We start from the raw sequence: 18,389 nt of genomic DNA, 5'->3' as shown, positions 1-18,389 counted from the left end.
AAGTTTACAACTCGTTTTTATCATATCTCAGTTGCAAGTTTTCCTCTGTGCTTAGTTGTGCCCATGTAGTTTTGAGTCTGATCGAGAACACAAAATGGCCAAAAGTTTGTTATCGTTATTTCTTGAGAAGCACTTGAAAGATATTTCCCAAAATTAAGTCAACTCAATGTTGAGTGTGATTTGGAAAACAGAATGGCCAGCAAAGATGACCTTGAAATATTATCAAGTAAATAAATTAGACAAAAACTATCAAAATAAAAGACAATACAAAATTTGGTTTTGAAAGCTAGCTAGCCAACAAAATAATCATTTCCTGTGCTAAAAGCTTTAACCATCATAATATCTTCCACATAAAAAATTATGCTGATGTATAACGTACTGATCAAAAATCATAATGTTTTAAAATAAATATATTATTTAATCCATCCTCGTCTGTTATGTAGTTTCACAACCGGATCTCAATGTTCGGTGTCCAACGTCCTTATTTAGATGTTTTCTTCGGTCCTGGTGTTCTCGTGTTATCACGTGACCGGCACGAAAAACTGCATTAACACTAGGCCTGTAAACATGGCCAGAGTACAGGTATTCAAAGGTGATAGAAAGTGGCATGTTGACGATGTTTGATATTTTCAGAAGAATGTTCAACACTTTTGTTGTTCACGAACAAATACCTTCTTACTTATTTCAAGACTATTGACTTTGGGTAATGGGGTACGTTAGGGCGATTTACAGAGCAATGTTGATGTTCATGATTCGGTATTGGAATTTTTCAATGGTTTAAGCATAGATGTCGGCAACATGAGTAATTGTGTATATATGATATCAAAAGGCATAAGGTATCGTGAAGAACGTTTTCGGTTGTAGATCCAATACTGTGGTAAATCAACAGACCTAAGCGTTGCCATGACAGCCGCTGTTTGTAAAACTCGTATTAATTTATGTAGGTTTATCATATCTGACCACTTTACACATAAAATCACAAACACTGTTAAACACAGAATGAAGTCTTCGTGTCAGGTAGTTGAGACAGCGCGGGATCTGTAAACAGTGTGACATTATCGGAATGTACAGGTTGCAACAATGTACAACAATGCATACTCTACATGAATACACCAATGAACAATAGAATGAGACGTAATATTAGCCCACATGCGTTGGCCAAAGATTAAGATCAATGTCTCAATATTACCTGGAGTCTCTGAGTGTAGAGTAAACTCATTCAATAACAGCTGTCAAATAATTGATTTCTATACGGACATATGCTTAGGAGCATTGATAGATAAATTGATCAAAATTGTACAACTAGATGTAAAGATACATTCTTTAAACATAAGTCTAAAAACTATTTTTCCTAGATCATATCTTTTTAAGACAGTTTAGAACTAACAGTAGGGGAGTGTTGTTAACAAATATAATATTAAGGTTCACAACTAAAACATCTGTTGGTTTTTGTTTCAGAAAAGTACCTATCGATAATAACCGAAGAAATAGTATTGGGTAATTTCTTAACATTCCTAGTGACAGGTATACATTTATATGTATATATATAAATCCATATCTATTAAACGTTGTCTCAATGCACACTGTTATATCGAAAAAAACACTAAATGTTCACCTTTAGAAATGTTTAACTATTTAAAAAAAAGATACAGAAAAACATTGAGTTACACAATTATGAACAAAAAGGATATATTATAAGCAAGAGGTGTTCATAAAAAAAAATATAAAAAAAATTAATAAAAAAAGATCTTTGTGGTACCTTGTAGCCTTAATGTCTATAATGACAACGGACGTATTACATTATTACTATAAACCACTGTGTGACGGCATGATGTTCACGTTTACATAACTTGAAAAACATGAAATATCTCCTACAAACTAGACCACATCAAACTTTATACGGACGTAAACAAGTAATTCAATATTTCGTCTAAAATTATTAACTTAACTTATTTCTCGTGTTTACATTAACAGAAGGGGAAGGCTGTGATCATTGTAGTGTATCCGCCATTAATCATTTAAAAGCCAAACAAAGCATTTTTTCATTGAACGTTATGTAACATTTAAACAGCAAATGACTTCCCGATTTCATATGCAAATTATTTGTTAAAACGTCGTCACAAAAGGTTCAAGCAACCGTATGAAATATGTCTGCTTTTAATCATGCAAAAAAATGTCAGGGCATGCGTGTAGATGTGCAACTCATATATAGCACCAGAGCAAGCCAGTCCTACCAACACAATACAAAAGATACGTTCTCTAGCATTTTCGGTGACGTTTGAGGGCAATGTTGTTTAGCGTAATTTCTCTAGAATTCATTGCAGTTTTTGCTACGGCTATCCTGTGTGTTATTGGAACAGCGGCCTGGTATTTACATCAACAACACTTGAAGTATGATCATCTACCTGGACCTCCACGAGACAGGTAAGCGAAAAAAATTGATCATCGTAGAACAAAGAACAAAGACCAAGTTATTATTGAAATGTGTATTCCTACAGAAGCATAGTGTTTGTGTAAGTCTATATTTCGCAGACAATTTTATAAAACAAAGGAAGGTTTCGAAATGAATATTAGTAATATAAATGAATTCGAATTCAAGATGGCGACAAACTAGGCACACTCTTCAGGTATGCTTTGCTTTTTTATTTAGTTTGGTTACTTACAACAAAGAAATGGTTGAAATATATCACAGCGTGAGGGTGAGCTACATGTGCTTTCAATTTAATCTTTAAATCAAACAAAAACTCTCTGGATTAACATTAATTTCAATCTTCGAAAATGTGAAAATATCTTTGACAACCATCCTGGCCGATCTGATTGACCAACTAAACTCTATTTCTACCAAATATACATATACCTCTACACCCCTGAATGTACATAGGCAGATAGACAGGTACATGTATACACATTGCCTAATTGTGAATAAGTGAACATGCCAAAGGTAAACAATCAGTAAGCGTGGTCTGGTCAAGAAACTCCTAAACGACAGAGAGAATCGACGAGTGAGAGCGAGATGACAGACATGGCATTAATAAGGCTAAACAAATCAAAAGAACCTTTTTTTAAAATTACAAAAAAAAACACAAACAAAAACCACACAAAAAAAACACACAAAAAAACAACAACAACAACAACAAAAAACAACAACAACAAATAAACAAACAGAGATTTCTATAAAAACAGAAAGATTTCTATAAAGATAGTAGAACTTAATCACGAAAACTGGGACTAAGAGGAGCAAATGCTCCAATTTATCAGTGAAAACGACAATATCAAATCAATAAGGCTGCTAACACGAGGATACTTTCTAAAATTTAAATAATATAGAACAACAGGGACGACCTAGCCCAGTGAGAATCTCGTAAATTGTGGACAAAAACAAGGACCAGATACAAGAGAGGAACTTATAAAACTATAACTCTTCTCTCTAAACAGAACTGAACTCAACCGACATAGGTATTTATGTCGATACGAGCTAGGGTGAATTTTAAATGAACAGTCTATGGAACATGATCTGAAAATTTGTAAAACGCAGAATAAAACTGAAAATAACTCAACAACTATAGGACTCTTGCCACAGAGACAAACGCAGAAAGAAAGATATAGGTCAATGAGAGGACTCCATATTACATAACCAACAACTGCTCAACCGTTCTTACCAATGTCAAGATATCAGACGAGCCTGGTTTAGTAGGAGAAAGAGCTAGATTTGTTTGTGGAGGGAAGATGTAACAGCTTATAAATGATTGCTTTGATCGACATACAACCCTCACAATCACAAAAAAAAAAAAAAAAAAAAACAATCATGGTTGGAGGAACTGTTGCTGTAATAATGTATGTTTATGTAATTGAAACAGTTTTCCTTCCGTACTTTGTACCTGATGAGTTATGATGATTTGATTTCAATGTGTCCATATTACTTAAAATAGTGAAAAAATATAATACACAATTTTTTTTTTCGTTTGAAACTGAAATAACCTTACTCTCTTACCTTTTACAAAAAAAATTGCTATTTTCATTTCTAAAGACGTTACTGAATGGTTACTTCTGTAAAGATCAAAATACAGTGGAACTTCGTGTTAACTCTAAACTCCGCTCTGTCGCTCATCAGGCAGTTAAGTGTAAAGACTTGTCAATACATGTAAATGTTATTTTTCGTTCTGTCACGAAATATAGTTTGGTGTAGTTTTGTATTTTCAAAATTAGGCTGAAAAAACCATTAATTTCATTTCAAGTAAATAATACCGATTATATAGTTTTCATTCAAATACAGAACAATGTTGCACCCTCTGGTTGAGGGCTGCGATTGAAATACAGAGTCATGGCCTGCGATTGAATAACAGAGTAAAGACCTGCGATAGAAGAATAGAGTTATAATTACTTTGTATTTTGATTTAGCAAAATAAGTGGCGCATGATTGTCGTATGAATCACAATTAGTATATTCAATGATGAATTATTGGTTTGATGATTAAAATCGACCAAACATAGCGTTTATTTATAGTTTGCACACAAAGGGACACCGAAGGGGAATTCGTGTTCATAATACCCGTTGGTTTTTTCTTTTACTTAACATTAAAATTATAAATGTTACTTAACAGTCTATATTTTTGATATAGGATGTACATTATGTATTGCTTTGTATGTTGTTTTTTTGTTGTTGCATGCTTTATTTCCTGAGAATTAGATTAAGAAAACTGAAAATTTGAGCAGCAGATATCCTGAAGGTCCTGACATCACGCCCTGTTGGCAATAAAACAAGTTGGGCTATATCAATTCTGATTTACATGTTGTGTAACATTTCTGTTACCTTTTAGTCGTATTTTATACATGTAGTTTCACTCAAGTTTCTAAATGCAAATCAAACTCTATTCATACTGGTCACTCTTTCAAATATAAACAAAGACAATATACAATAATGTAAACATGTGACATGTAGGCACTGTAATTAGAAAATGACCAGAACATGTGACAACCACAGGGTTTAAAAAATACATGTTTACACTTAAAATCAAAATACAACGTAATACCATGCCAGTTTGACTTAATAATACACGTTAGTTAAAAATACAAACATAATACCAATTAAGTTTAACATAACACTTAAATTCAAAATACAAAATAATCCCAGTTTAACTTAATGTTACACGTAAAATACAAAATACAAACATAATATCATTTAAACTTAATAGTACACGTAAAATCAAAATACAAACATAATATCATTTAAACTTTATAGTACACGTAGAATCAAAATACAAACATAATGTCAGTTTAACTTGATATTACATGTAAAATAAAAATACAAACATAATACCAGTTTAACTTAATATTACATGTAAAATAAAAATACAAACATAATATCATTTAACTTTATATTACACGTATAATACAAATACAAGCATAATACCAGTTTAACTTAATATTACACGTAAATTTGAAATACAAGCATAATATCATTTTAACTTAATATTATATGTTAAATAAAAATACAAAAATAATACCAGTTTAACTTAATATTACACGTAAATTCAAAATACAAGCATAATATCAGTTTAACCTAATATTGCATTTAAAAATAAAAATACAAAAATAATACCAGTTTAACTTAATATTACACGTTAATTCAAAATACAAGCATATTATCAGTTTAACGTAATATTACCTGTAAAATAAAAATACAAACATAATACCAGTTTAACTTAATATTACACGTAAATTTAAAATACAAGCATAATATCATTTTAACTTAATATTACATGTTAAATAAAAATACAAAAATAATACCAGTTTAACTTAATATTACACGTAAATTCAAAATACAAGCAAAATATCAGTTTAACCTCATATAACATGTAAAATAAAAATACAAAAATAATACCAGTTTAACTTAATATTACACGTTAATTCAAAATACAAGCATAATATCAGTTTAACGTAATATTACCTGTAAAATAAAAATACAAACATAATACCAGTTTAACTTAATATTACACGTAAATTCAAAATACAAGCATATTATCAGTTTAACTTAATATTACCTGTAAAATAAAAATACAAACATAATACCAGTTAAACTTAATATTACACGTAAATTCAAAATACAAGTATAATACCAGTTTAACTTAATATTACACGTAAAATAAAGATACAAACATAATACCAGTTTAACTTAATATTACACGTAAATTCAAAATACAAGTATAATACCAGTTTAACTTAATATTAAACGTGAAATAAAGATACAAACAAAATACCAGTTTAACTTCATATTACACGTAAAATAAAGATTCAAGCATCATACCAGTTTAATTTCATATTACACGTAAAATAAAGATACAAGCATCATACCAGTTTAACTTCATATTACACGTAAAATGAAAATACAAAGATAATGCCAGTTTAACTTAATATTACAACGTTAAATAAAAATACAAGCATAATATCAGTTTAAATTAATATTACACGTATGATGAAAACACAAACATATTACCAGATCAACTTCATATTACACGTAAATACAAAATACAAACATTATATCAGTTTAACTTAATATTACACGTAAATACAAAATTCAAACATATTACCAGATCAACTTCATATTACACGTAAATACAAAATGCAAACATAATATCAGTTTAACTTAATATTACACGTTAAATGAAAATACAAGCATACTATCAGTTTAATTTAGACTAAGAGGAACCTAGTAATAATATCAGGAACTTATTTTAGTAAAGAGTTATAAGACTAAAACGAGCAAAAGGAGAGAAAAACAATATATACTTGCCCAACACCACGAGTGATAGGTCCCTCACACTTTTACACATCGTGTTTGGATAATTTAGGAAGGTCTTTACAGAAAATATCAGCAAAATCAACATTGATTTCTTAGTCGGTAAAGAGTTTGGGGTAAAAGTTATGCAATGCCTTAGAATGTCTTTTATGATAAGATTTTATAAGAAAATGAAGCTTCTTCTCGGAAAAAGAGATATTTTCCAGTGAATCACACATTTCAAACATTGATCGCTAGCATTGTTTAAAAAGTCAATGTCCGTTACCGAATAAAACGATAGCTAACCTGTCGTCCCCCTCCTCGTCGTCATCGTCCATCACTCAGTCGTTTTCTTCAGGGCTGGGTTGTCGGATAACTAAATCCCCGTTGCTCATACTATTGGGGGGATGTTGACCGTGTGTCCCCTTCTTCGACAACTGAAATCCGGCACGTTCCTGTCTCCTCTCCGGCGGTGGTGGCGGTATCGGCGGTGGAGGTTGTGACCCAGACTTGGCGACCTTGCCGCGTACGTAATCCGGGTTGCTTGTTCAGGCCATCCGGGACACTGGGATCTGACATGGCCAACCTGCTGGCACCTGAGACGTTGGTCTGCCCGGGACCATGCTTAAGGCCGTCTTCCCGAACATACGGGCCTTATCTTATGCGTGATGGTATCCTGGTCCCCCTCACGCATCAGTAGCGTGATATCATGCATACCAGTCTCAAGAGACGCACCACTGACATGAGTTGTCTCTTCGCTCACGTTTATTACTTTCCCGTGATAATCATAATATCTAGCAATGCCCTCGTCGTCAATCCACGTTGGAAGCCACTGAACTATGACAGTCAAACGCCGCTGGTCACCTGGCTCCAGATAACGTCGTTCTCAACGATCCCCCCCATTTGAAAGCAAACAATTTCCCTTAAACATTTATTTCATTGATTTCTGCGTCATACCAAATGTCAGAGAGTAAGGGAAACTGGTTTACTCTGTACTCTATCTACATAAATAACCCCGGACCTGCTTTTACAATTATATTTTCAAAAAACGATAAACAATTATGCAAATGAGCCACCATCCAGATTTCCGGTTGTAAGTTGTACTTCATAAGATTGACATTGAAGGGAGAATATTGGACCAGAACAGACCTCAGAACAATTTTTAGGTGCCAACATGCTTATTACGTCATATTTAAATGAGCAATTTAGATATGTAAATTGGATATTATCATTCCATCATTCACTACATGTAGGTTTGACAACATACGATTTCCAGACATTGAGCTGGAAATGAACATTTTCATAATTCAGTTCGTATTTAGGTTTCTTACAGATGATAACTTTTATGGAAAATCAGTGGCAAGTATTTTTTGTCTTCAACAGGAAACATGAAGGTAGGTCTGTCCTGTTTGAATTGTAATTTTAAGTGTTCACATTTTATTGCCGTTTCGTCTTTTTATCTTGAAATACTACAGGCTTGGTCGGATATATTTAAGGCTTTAAAATTTGAAAAATCAAGTGATTATTTCTTAAGTCAGCCAGTATTATGTTATCAACTCTTTCAAAGTGGGGACAAATTACTCAACATTGCTATGTTGTAGCTTTTTTGTTGTTGTTCTTTTTGATCTGGTGTTGTTTACGTATAAACATAAATGTTTATTTATTCACTAGGTACTTCCAAGTTTATTTCCGATAACATCCATTGTTGAAATCGTCCATGATTATGTGCGGTAGATCCCTTTGTAACGAACATTTCAACGCGATCTACACGGGACATTTACTTATTTTGCTTGGCTATTATGAGAAATGGATGTAATTTTCACTCTAAATGTATCACGATTTTGTATTTTTCATAAACGAAATTTTGCCATGTGTAAAGAAGGCATTGTAGATATTATCCAGTTTTTCACTTTAACTTTCAAGCGTTTTGTCAAGTATATTTCAACCTATATTATTAACACATATCAATGGTCAATAATTTTACCTCATATCATGATAAGTGACTGCGATATACAAATTACGTTTTGCAAGATATGTCAGTGTGGTATTGTGTCTAATATGTAAAAATGTAAAAGAGGGTGGTAAAAATGCAAATTTAGATATGTTTTAATGCTTTGTGAGATGATTACACTAGTTGTTGATAGGACGTTAATTAAGATAAACCAAACATTTGTAAAAACAAATGCAGCTATATATATATATTGTAGGCCCACTTAGCGGTAATCAAGCCGAAGTCGAGTATACCTGTGCAGCGGTGGGACTAAATTATGTAACATTTTCAACTCAAAAATGACGCAGCTGATGTTTCATCAAATTTCATCAATGTGTTGGGAACAATAGAATTCTGTAAAACGATTCACTGAATGTTTTATGGTAGAATGGAGTTTTAAATCACAACTGCCAAGATAATTTTACTAATGATGAAAAATATACAATACATATATAACGATACATAATGTACTTTTATTGAAGTTTTTGGAGTGGACACATTCGTTCTATCGCCAAGGTGACCGCTGCTGGCGGTATCATCGACGACTATTTCATAGAAATGTAAGTAAATACTCTTAGTTTGTAGAATCCTGCATTATGTAGTGTAATGTGTGATAAGTAATACTTTTCTTTTTAAAACGTTATATTTTCTTTGTTAAACATATATATGTATGTATGTACATCTTTATTCTTAGTCTAGAATATATAATTTCACATTATGTGTTGAACATCTATTGATTCTTTTAAGCTGATATTAGTAAGCGATGTTGTTATAATATCTTTAAGACCAATACACTGATTTTCAGGTCAAAGACGCACGGGCTGGTATTTCGTCTATTTTTGTGGAATCAGGTTATCATCGTTTGTTTAGATCCAACGTGTATCAAGGTAAATGTCAATATATAATAACATTACAAATGCACTAGATGAAATAAAACAAAATGATTAAATCAAATAATGATAGTTGAATATTATTTAAGAAATTGTTATTTGAATTTATCAAATACACATAATATAATATACTAGATAATGTACAATAATGTCAGTAATGATTAAATATAAAACTCTACTTCCTGTGCTAAAGGTATAGTCAACATTTCAAATTAAATAAATGGGATTATTATTAACAATTATTCCGGCGTCGGAGAATATCTGAAGTAACATCACATTCCCCAGATACACTGAAGGGACTACGGCATATGAGATTTTAAAAATTAACGTCATGACCTATTTGCAATCAAATAACACCGAAATATTTTGGAGATAGGTGATACTAACTTTAAATAACAGCCAAAGTCTGGCTTGTCATGCCGGCAGTAGAGTCGTCTCAAAGCTTTTATGCCGATTATCGACAATACTTGGGTCAGAATTAAATGAAACCTCGGGAAATTACATTTTTTCAATACATGCAGCACAGGTTTCGGCCAATCAGAAAACGAAATAGTCATATAACATTATTTAAAAGGTCGATCATATTGGTACTTTTTTTTCTTTTTTAGTTTGCTTTCATCATTTTGTCACGTACCTACTTTATTTTTAGGACGTTCTGGTTACTGGAAACCATCCGAAATCTATACGCATGTACTCAAGATTTCACAACCTTTTTGGCGTAAGGTAATCGACACATTGAATGTTGCTTAGTATCTTTAAGCAAATTTAAAAAAGAAGTGATGAAATAATAGGTCATTCTGTGAATCATTGAATCAATTTGAAAATACATGAATACCTCATTTATATCCTCTATTACTTACAAACTTAATTTTTTACACACCTGACGGAACGCTGATTTCAGATTTATGGGCCAGGGAGTGGGATCACTGGTTGATAGCAAACTCTGGAAAATACAACGAATGCAACTCGATCAATGGTTCAAACCACAGTAAGCTGCGATTTATATAGCAATGCTGTTAACTATCTAACTTAATAAATAAATAAATAAATAAATAACAGAAATAGTTAATAAATTACTCTTCTAATACTAACAAGTTTGATCCTAGAATGTTATGTTTCCCTGCCAGGTCCAAACTGTCAATATTGCATTTTAACTAGTTAATATGAATTAGTTGTTTCACTTTAAAGCAATTAGAGATGTAGAATCGGTTAGCAATTAACAGATAATGTTTTGAGGAGAATTACTCCTTCCTGATTATTTAAACAAAATCCTCTTAGAACGTTCACCAGTTATCCCATGTTTATGAACCTTATGAACCTGATTTAAGATGTTAACAACATGGCATAATATAATTGTGTCTAGCAATCATTTGTAGTACAGAATTGCATTAGCATATTTGTTTTACACTTTCAGTCTTATTCGGCATTTCGCTTCTGAATTTAATGAGTTTTGCGATAGATTCGTAGAGCTGATGGAAACTCGAGCGGACGGGAAGACAGAGACACACATGCTACATTCATTTAAGAAACTGACGATGCATCTGTTATACAAGGTTTGTCTAGGACTACAGTATGTTATCGACAGTTTTACAATGTGTGTCTTGGAGTAGGGTATGTTAACATCAGTCGTTCAAGTTTGTCTGAGAGTAGGATATGTCATCATTTGTTGCGCAAAGTTTATTTGTGACTAGGGTATGTAATCGTCAGTTGTACACAGTGGGAGTAAAATATGTTGTCATATGTTGTATAAGGCTTATCTTGGAGTAAGTTAAGTTATCATCTGTTGTTCAAGGTTTGTCTGGGAGAAGTTTATGTTGTCTTCCATTGTACAACTATATCGTATATTTATGGTCGTACAATGGAATCGCATGTTCATTGCGTAACCTATATATAGAATATAATGATCTGAATTTGAGTTATTATTACTTAACTATACTGTTAAATGATGTACATTTATCTGAACATAATATACCGGAATAATTGTTCTTTTCAATTAAGTTACAGTTGTTGAATATTATTTGACTGTTTTGCAGGTAGCGTTTAATGTCGATATGGGGCCATTCAGCGAAGAGAACCATCCCTTTGTTACGAAAATGAAGACTGCGTTATCAGGAGTTGCAGCAAGCTTGACAAATCCCTTTGTAGCTGTATGTATATACCTGTAGCATTATATGTATATGGTATATAGGTATATATATATACAATGTAGGTATTCGTTTTGCTTAATATCGTTAGAAACCAAAATTGTTTTATATGAGACTGAGCCCTCGAAAAATCCTAGATATCGCTTGTTATGGCGGATGTTATCAAAATTTCTATTGTTGGCTTTATACTTGTGAGTAAGTTAATATGAGTTATTTACTATATAACTAGGTTCACTTACCTGTTAATCGTAATTACTCATTTGACTTTACATATTTCGAGTACTGCAGTAAGTTATTTGATCCAACAAGCTACAGGCTGTTATTGCGGTCAGGTTGATATATTCCTGTGATATAATTCGCACGATTAGTTATATTCCAAGTATATTATATTCTTCATTTGAAATATCTAGGAAAGATTTGACCAATACATTTAATTGTTGATATATGTTCGTGTTCTTAAACTCATGTTTTTCGAGATTTCTTTTCCTATTTCTTCATCTTCGACTTCACGAAATCGCTTGTGCTGCTGTTTGTCTGACTTTTGTTGAACCGGAAGAAACACCGCTTCGAAGGAAATATGATCGTCATCATGGGGGCACGCGCCCGTTTGGATATTTCATGCTTCAACTAATCATTGAAAATGTTACAAACATAAAGTATAAAAATGAAATAAATCATTTCTCGGTAATAAGATAAAATATATCAATTAATTATCAAGTGTAAACAAACAAGTTCGCTAGCCTCAGTCGCTGCAAGGATTGAAGTTGGAATTGATTTAACTGTCTTAAATCACATTTAAGAAAAATGCTTCCAAGAAATAATTACTTTTGGTGTCTTTGCAAATTCAATCTTTCTTTTTAACAAATGAAAGAAAAACATGGACTTTATTTTTCCGTAGCAAAAGAGCATTTCATTTTAATGCTACATGAAAACAGAGTTGAACCATACTGTGATATTCTTTGATGTTATTTTTTTCAGATGAATCCTTTTAATTGGAAGTTTTGTCGGGATGTCCGAGAAGCTATCAAATATATCAGAGAAAGCGCCAGACAACAGATGTTCGATAGGAAACTGGCAAGAGATAGAGGCGACTACATTCCCCGGGATCTCCTGGAATATCTTATTGAACTAAAAGGTCATTAGATCTTTACTTTTAACAGACATGGAAGTATCTTATTTTTTTCATGAACATAAATGTTACAGGAGAAAAAAAATGCAACGACCAGACCAGGACTCGAATTTGGGACCTCCAAATTCTAGACGGATGCTTTAAAAATTTTAGCTACCTGGCCATCGACGCTAAAACCAGTCCAGTTCCGCTACATTCCTCCCGCCTTAAACGAAGACACTTACGAGACCCTATACTACATCCGTCGATTTAAGTTTGGCGTATCTAGTTATATTAGGCTATGGTTGGTGGCACATACATTTGGAACTTGACACAGGGTTATGTTTCTTTTTTCATAGTATTGTAGACGGACATAAAAACCTACAACACAGGGGGAACACACTCAACTACTCGCATTGTGTGAATTTACGGATTCACTTAATCTATATAATTAAAACAGCGGAACAATTACATAACATATATACAACTATACATGTATAATGTGAATTATGATATTAATTACATACCGGTAACGGCTGCCACGCAGTGCTAGTGTATAGGGCCGCGGGATCGTATTTAGTAACTTAAATAGGGGAGAGAAAATTAGCGTGAAAAGTTCGTGAACTTGTCGAATGGTCACCAGTCAGGGTTCCAGTCAAATACATAGACCGATAGAGAAACGTTTACGATCATTTACCATATGGAACATTGAGTAGACACACCGTACATTGAATGGCGTCACAGAAAATACACCTATACACAGTACACGCATCGGTGCAATATGAAAACCGGATCCGTTTGTTTTGAAAATACAGTGTTAGTTATTGGAGTTAGGTCAAGTTAACAACAATTGTATAGAGTTTGGCACTAGAATCGGATGGCATGAAAGCAATCAACATTCAGGTACACAGCCTAACAATCTTTTAATTTCTTTTTTTTTTTTTTTTTTTTAGAAAAGTACCCATCGGTCATAAACGACGAAATTTTATTGGATAATGTCTTGACATTCCTACTGGCAGGTACATATTGCTATATATTTATATGTATTAATCTTTGTCTTGATACATAAAAATACAATCTCTTACACGAAAACAAAACAAACAAAGTATTGACGCAATTATACATCGTATATGCAGCATGTCTTTCAGTCTATGTTAATATATTTCAATATTCTCTTGTTTATTTTTGAAGTGAATAGAAACATAAAAAAAAACGTTTTTGAAACGATACCTTTTTGATATCGTCAACTTTATTTGCATATGTTATTCTATATCAAACAGGACAGGAAACAACCGCCAACGCCTTGAATTTCATGCTTTTTCTTCTCGGAGAGAATCCTGAATGTTACAAAAAGTAAGATAAGATTTGTTTCTTTTTTTATCTAAGATAACGTTCCAATACAGAACAGATTAAACGTTTACCAATTAATATAATTTAATGATTATGCATTGAACGTTCTATTTCTTTCCCTATCTAATATGTTGGATAACGGAACCTTAAGCATGAACATTTCATTCTCTTATTAGACTTCAAAGGGAAATAGATGAGCATGTTGGCGCCGTTTCAGTGATCACCCTGAATGAGCTTGAGAAGCTTTCTTACCTAGATATGGTACTAAAAGAGACACTCCGACTTTACCCCCTGAACAAAATAACATCTCGCGAGACAAAATATGAATTCAGACTCGGCGATCACCTCATTCCAGCCAATACTGACATGATTGTAAGAATAACATGGTAATTAAATGTGTATTGATGTTTTTACTGAGCTCTCCAAGAAGTGATCAATTATCAGATATACGATAAAATATTGTGTAGCTGAAGGGATACATGCTTGTTATGTACTAAAATAGAAGGTTCACTGCGCTTAAGAAGTGTTTTCAATGCAATCAGAAACATGAAATATATTGTTAGCAGTGTCAAAATTATACATCAGTTTTAATAAATACCAACAGTATTTCTTTTACAGTTAGTTGTAATGACCGCGAAAATCTCTCATATGAAGAGCCTTAGAGGGATATAACAGTTGTATGATTTAGATTTGTGTGTTTACTAGCAAGCATTTAAACATGTTATGGAGTCATCTGGGCCTCATATGATTAGATATCAACTGAACCATTAGTTCTTTGAATAATATCTTAATTTCTCTTACAGGTTAGTTTCTATGCAACGTCTAGATTAGAAAAAAATTTCACAGAACCTACCAAGTTTATGCCAGAACGATTTCAAATCGACAGCTCAGAAAAGTATGTATTTTTCTTCATGTTTACAGGGTTAACAAACATGAACTTAACAGAAATAGTCTCAATGTTTGATAACCAAGCAGATACTTGACCATCCCATTTTTCTTAAGTGATACTTTATGCTTTTAATATATTTCTTATTTTGTAAAATTAATATAAAAAATAAAATTTTTGCAGGTTTAGCAAATATGCCTATACGCCATTTTCAATTGGACCGCGTATCTGCATTGGGAAAAAGTTCGCAGAGGTATGTGATATGATAATGAAGAAACAAGCACCACATTTTGAGTCATGGAAGTCGTCATTTTCACCACATTAAATCTCATTATCATTTAGGAAAGTGAATTAACTCCGATCTTATCAAAATGTGTGTAAGAATGTTGTCGATGAAGCAGAAGACGCTTACTCTGTCGGAGTACCTGGTCCTATTTGTATTGTACTTCTTAAGGAGACTCGATGCAAATCTATATTTTTGTTAATAGTGTGTCCTCATTGAATCGATTAATTTTCAGTTTGAATCATTGCTTCTTATTATGTGAGTATCCTTTGTTGTTTAAAAAGACCAGCGCAGGAGATAGAAAAAAATCATTTCAGCAGACAATTTTAATTATTGCTATTACATTTTGTTTTCGGATATTCAATACTTCGTTTTTTTCTTTCCATATTTTGAAATGGTTCCTTGTTAATGTAAACAATGAATTTATGTTATTAAACAAGATTAATTAAGAATGGGATCACGGATGCTTATCTTGAAACTTTCATGTGTCAAAGTCGAACATTTTATCACATCTCTATAATATCAGGTGCTGGAAATAAGCCTATTTGATATGTATGTACAAGACTATTTGCGTCGTTCGGCGGAATCTGAAATGGCAATGTTACTTTTCCATTTAATTTTTTTTTCTTGTTTTTTTTTCTTTTTAATTTTTTAGCATATATGTGAATATTCTCTGTAAGTGTTCTTATTATTGCAATACGATATGCTCTGCTGGATAACTATTTCTTTTTACTCAACAGATAGAAATAAAAATCACAATTGTCAAGATTATGCAGAATATTGACTTTGAGCTTGTTCCCGGACAAAGTGCTGAACTACTAGACACCGCAGCCTTGCGACTAAAAAGCGGGACCATGTGTCTCTTGCGCCAAAGGAAAATGGAATCCGACTAATACACAACATTTTGATACAAGAGATTCCCTACGTAAAAGTACACACCAAGTCGTTGTGCAGCTAATCAAATGCTTGATCACAGGCAAGGGGGACACTTTTTGTCAGCGTGCTGTGTAGCATATCAAAGGGTTGTTTTATAAGACAGTCAATGCAAAAAATATTGGCTATTTGTGTTTGTAGATCCGAGGCAAAACACCGTAAGGGCAAATTGTCATCTTTAGAATCAATTATTCAATAACATATGATATTCAACAGAATAAGTTTGAAAGTTATACAATTATAAACCTGTTTTCAAGTACATATGTATTATAATCCAGATGAAATTGTTTCATTCAACACTTCAAAACACGAGTCTTATGTTACCGTTATGAATGCATGATGTAATTTGTAAGCTTATTGGAATTTTGTTTTTTAAATTGAAATATTTATGTATTCTATTAATATATACATTATTTCCACGAAAAATAGATTTGTTCTCGCACTATCAGATGATGCTTAAAATGAGTTGATGATGGTTTATGGCTATCAATAGATTAAATGAAAAATTAACATGAACAAGATAAATAAGTTAAAGTAATAACTCGACCTTCTTTTAATATAAGGCTAAATCATTGTCACTTTTGCAGTTTGTTATAACTAACAACACCTAATGGATGTTGTACGTTGTAATATTTGTTTCTCGATTTGGACCCAAACTGCGAGTCAGAATCAGAAATAACTTAGTCTAAGTCTTTGGTAAACAGTATATGATTGAAATTATTCTCAATATTGTAAATTTAAATTCTGAACTGTTTACATTAATACGAATAAGACTTACTGTAAAGTGCAGTCTCCGAAACAACCGCAGTCGATGACACATGTTGTGGACAGACTCACGTTATACACTCCTACACGTGTTAACTTTGGGGTAGTCTGCATCCGGCAAGGAGTTCTTGATTTAGAGTAAGCTCCCTAACAAGGCTGCGCAACACCATTTTATACATGTACGAATTTATAATAGGAATAAATGAAGTATGGCGAATGCTAGCCCTCGTGTGTGAGGACATTTTTGTATTTGTTGGTGTCTTTGAAAATAAAATTGTTGAACCTAAAAAAAAATCGGTTAATTATCAATTGGAATAACATATATAGTATATTAATTTTATAAGAGTCAGACCGCCACGAGGATAGAAAGGTTGAGAGCGTTTTATTCCGGTTTGTTTCCCGTAAAAGGAGCAAATTTAGCCGGATATTCCAATTTGTTTTCCAATTAAAAAAAATACGCAGTGGACCTCATCGTCTATATATACATTATATGTCTGTGTCATGTTACGAACGTAATGTTTATGTTGTCTTTCAATATTAAATATTTTTTGATTTAGTGATCCATCTTTTGATTTATTTCAAACGATTTATGTATTTGTGAAATTAATGCATACAACAATATTGTAAACCAGGTGTTATTTTATACCATAAGATATTATAGAATATGCATGCGTACAAATGTATAAGTGTTAAATTAAGTTGTATGATTGGCATGTATTGACTTATTTTTAAAAATATTTGGATATCACACATCTAAGTGCTTCTCTATTTTTTTTAAATAAACACACTATATTAGTTGTTCCTGCTATGTTTATGTTCGTTTATAGTGGGTTTTTTTTAAGAAAATGCACATGGAACAAAAACATTATTTCGATGTACTGACATCAGTGCCCTAACAAACAATCAATAATGACCAACAACCTTAAATATAAATTAATTCATCATTTTTTTTTTTTTTTTTTTTTGTAGTATCCGTCTTAACAAATAACCATTGACTGACATATATCTGTCTGACTTTACTTTCCCCCAAAGGTATTCCGAATAACAAATAACTATTTAATTTTCCTTAAACTATCGACACATTTTAGATAATTTTAGATAATAAAAAGGGAACCTGGATAAATAGATTTTGGGAATGGCGAATGAGCATGAAAATTGAAAATTTTGAAGAAGTAAACGGTAGATGCTGTTTGTATATGCAATGTGATTTATGGATGTATATATCAGAACTGCATTTAATATTTTATCAAATAAATAAATAATGTC

The 18,389-nt window shown here is 32.3% G+C and overlaps 1 protein-coding gene across 5 annotated transcripts in view; it reads left to right on the top strand.

The window, feature by feature from the left end:
* Window positions 1-17,875, top strand: part of LOC117323275 (cholesterol 24-hydroxylase-like) — a 38,415-nt gene extending 20,540 nt beyond the window's left edge. The window contains exons 1-14 of one of the 5 annotated variants that reach the window (XM_033878393.1): window positions 2,250-2,424; window positions 9,247-9,324; window positions 9,570-9,651; window positions 10,304-10,377; window positions 10,556-10,642; window positions 11,069-11,207; window positions 11,688-11,801; window positions 12,777-12,933; window positions 13,860-13,925; window positions 14,187-14,259; window positions 14,433-14,628; window positions 15,060-15,151; window positions 15,326-15,395; window positions 16,166-17,875. In XM_033878393.1, the coding sequence (XP_033734284.1) occupies window positions 2,288-2,424; window positions 9,247-9,324; window positions 9,570-9,651; window positions 10,304-10,377; window positions 10,556-10,642; window positions 11,069-11,207; window positions 11,688-11,801; window positions 12,777-12,933; window positions 13,860-13,925; window positions 14,187-14,259; window positions 14,433-14,628; window positions 15,060-15,151; window positions 15,326-15,395; window positions 16,166-16,318 (1,518 nt within the window). In that variant the 5' untranslated portion in view covers window positions 2,250-2,287 and the 3' untranslated portion in view covers window positions 16,319-17,875. Of the gene's footprint in view, window positions 1-2,249; window positions 2,425-9,246; window positions 9,325-9,569; window positions 9,652-10,303; window positions 10,378-10,555; window positions 10,643-11,068; window positions 11,208-11,687; window positions 11,802-12,776; window positions 12,934-13,859; window positions 13,926-14,186; window positions 14,260-14,432; window positions 14,643-15,059; window positions 15,152-15,325; window positions 15,396-16,165 lie in introns of those variants that run through there. The other 4 variants (XM_033878392.1, XM_033878394.1, XM_033878391.1 and 1 more) reach the window with 4 other exon arrangements.
* The last annotated feature ends 514 nt before the right edge of the window (window positions 17,876-18,389 follow it).

This window comes from Pecten maximus, chromosome 3, assembly GCF_902652985.1.
Source record: "Pecten maximus chromosome 3, xPecMax1.1, whole genome shotgun sequence".
Classification (NCBI taxonomy): Eukaryota; Metazoa; Mollusca; class Bivalvia; order Pectinida; family Pectinidae; genus Pecten; species Pecten maximus.
This window is presented reverse-complemented; position numbering and strand designations above follow the sequence as displayed.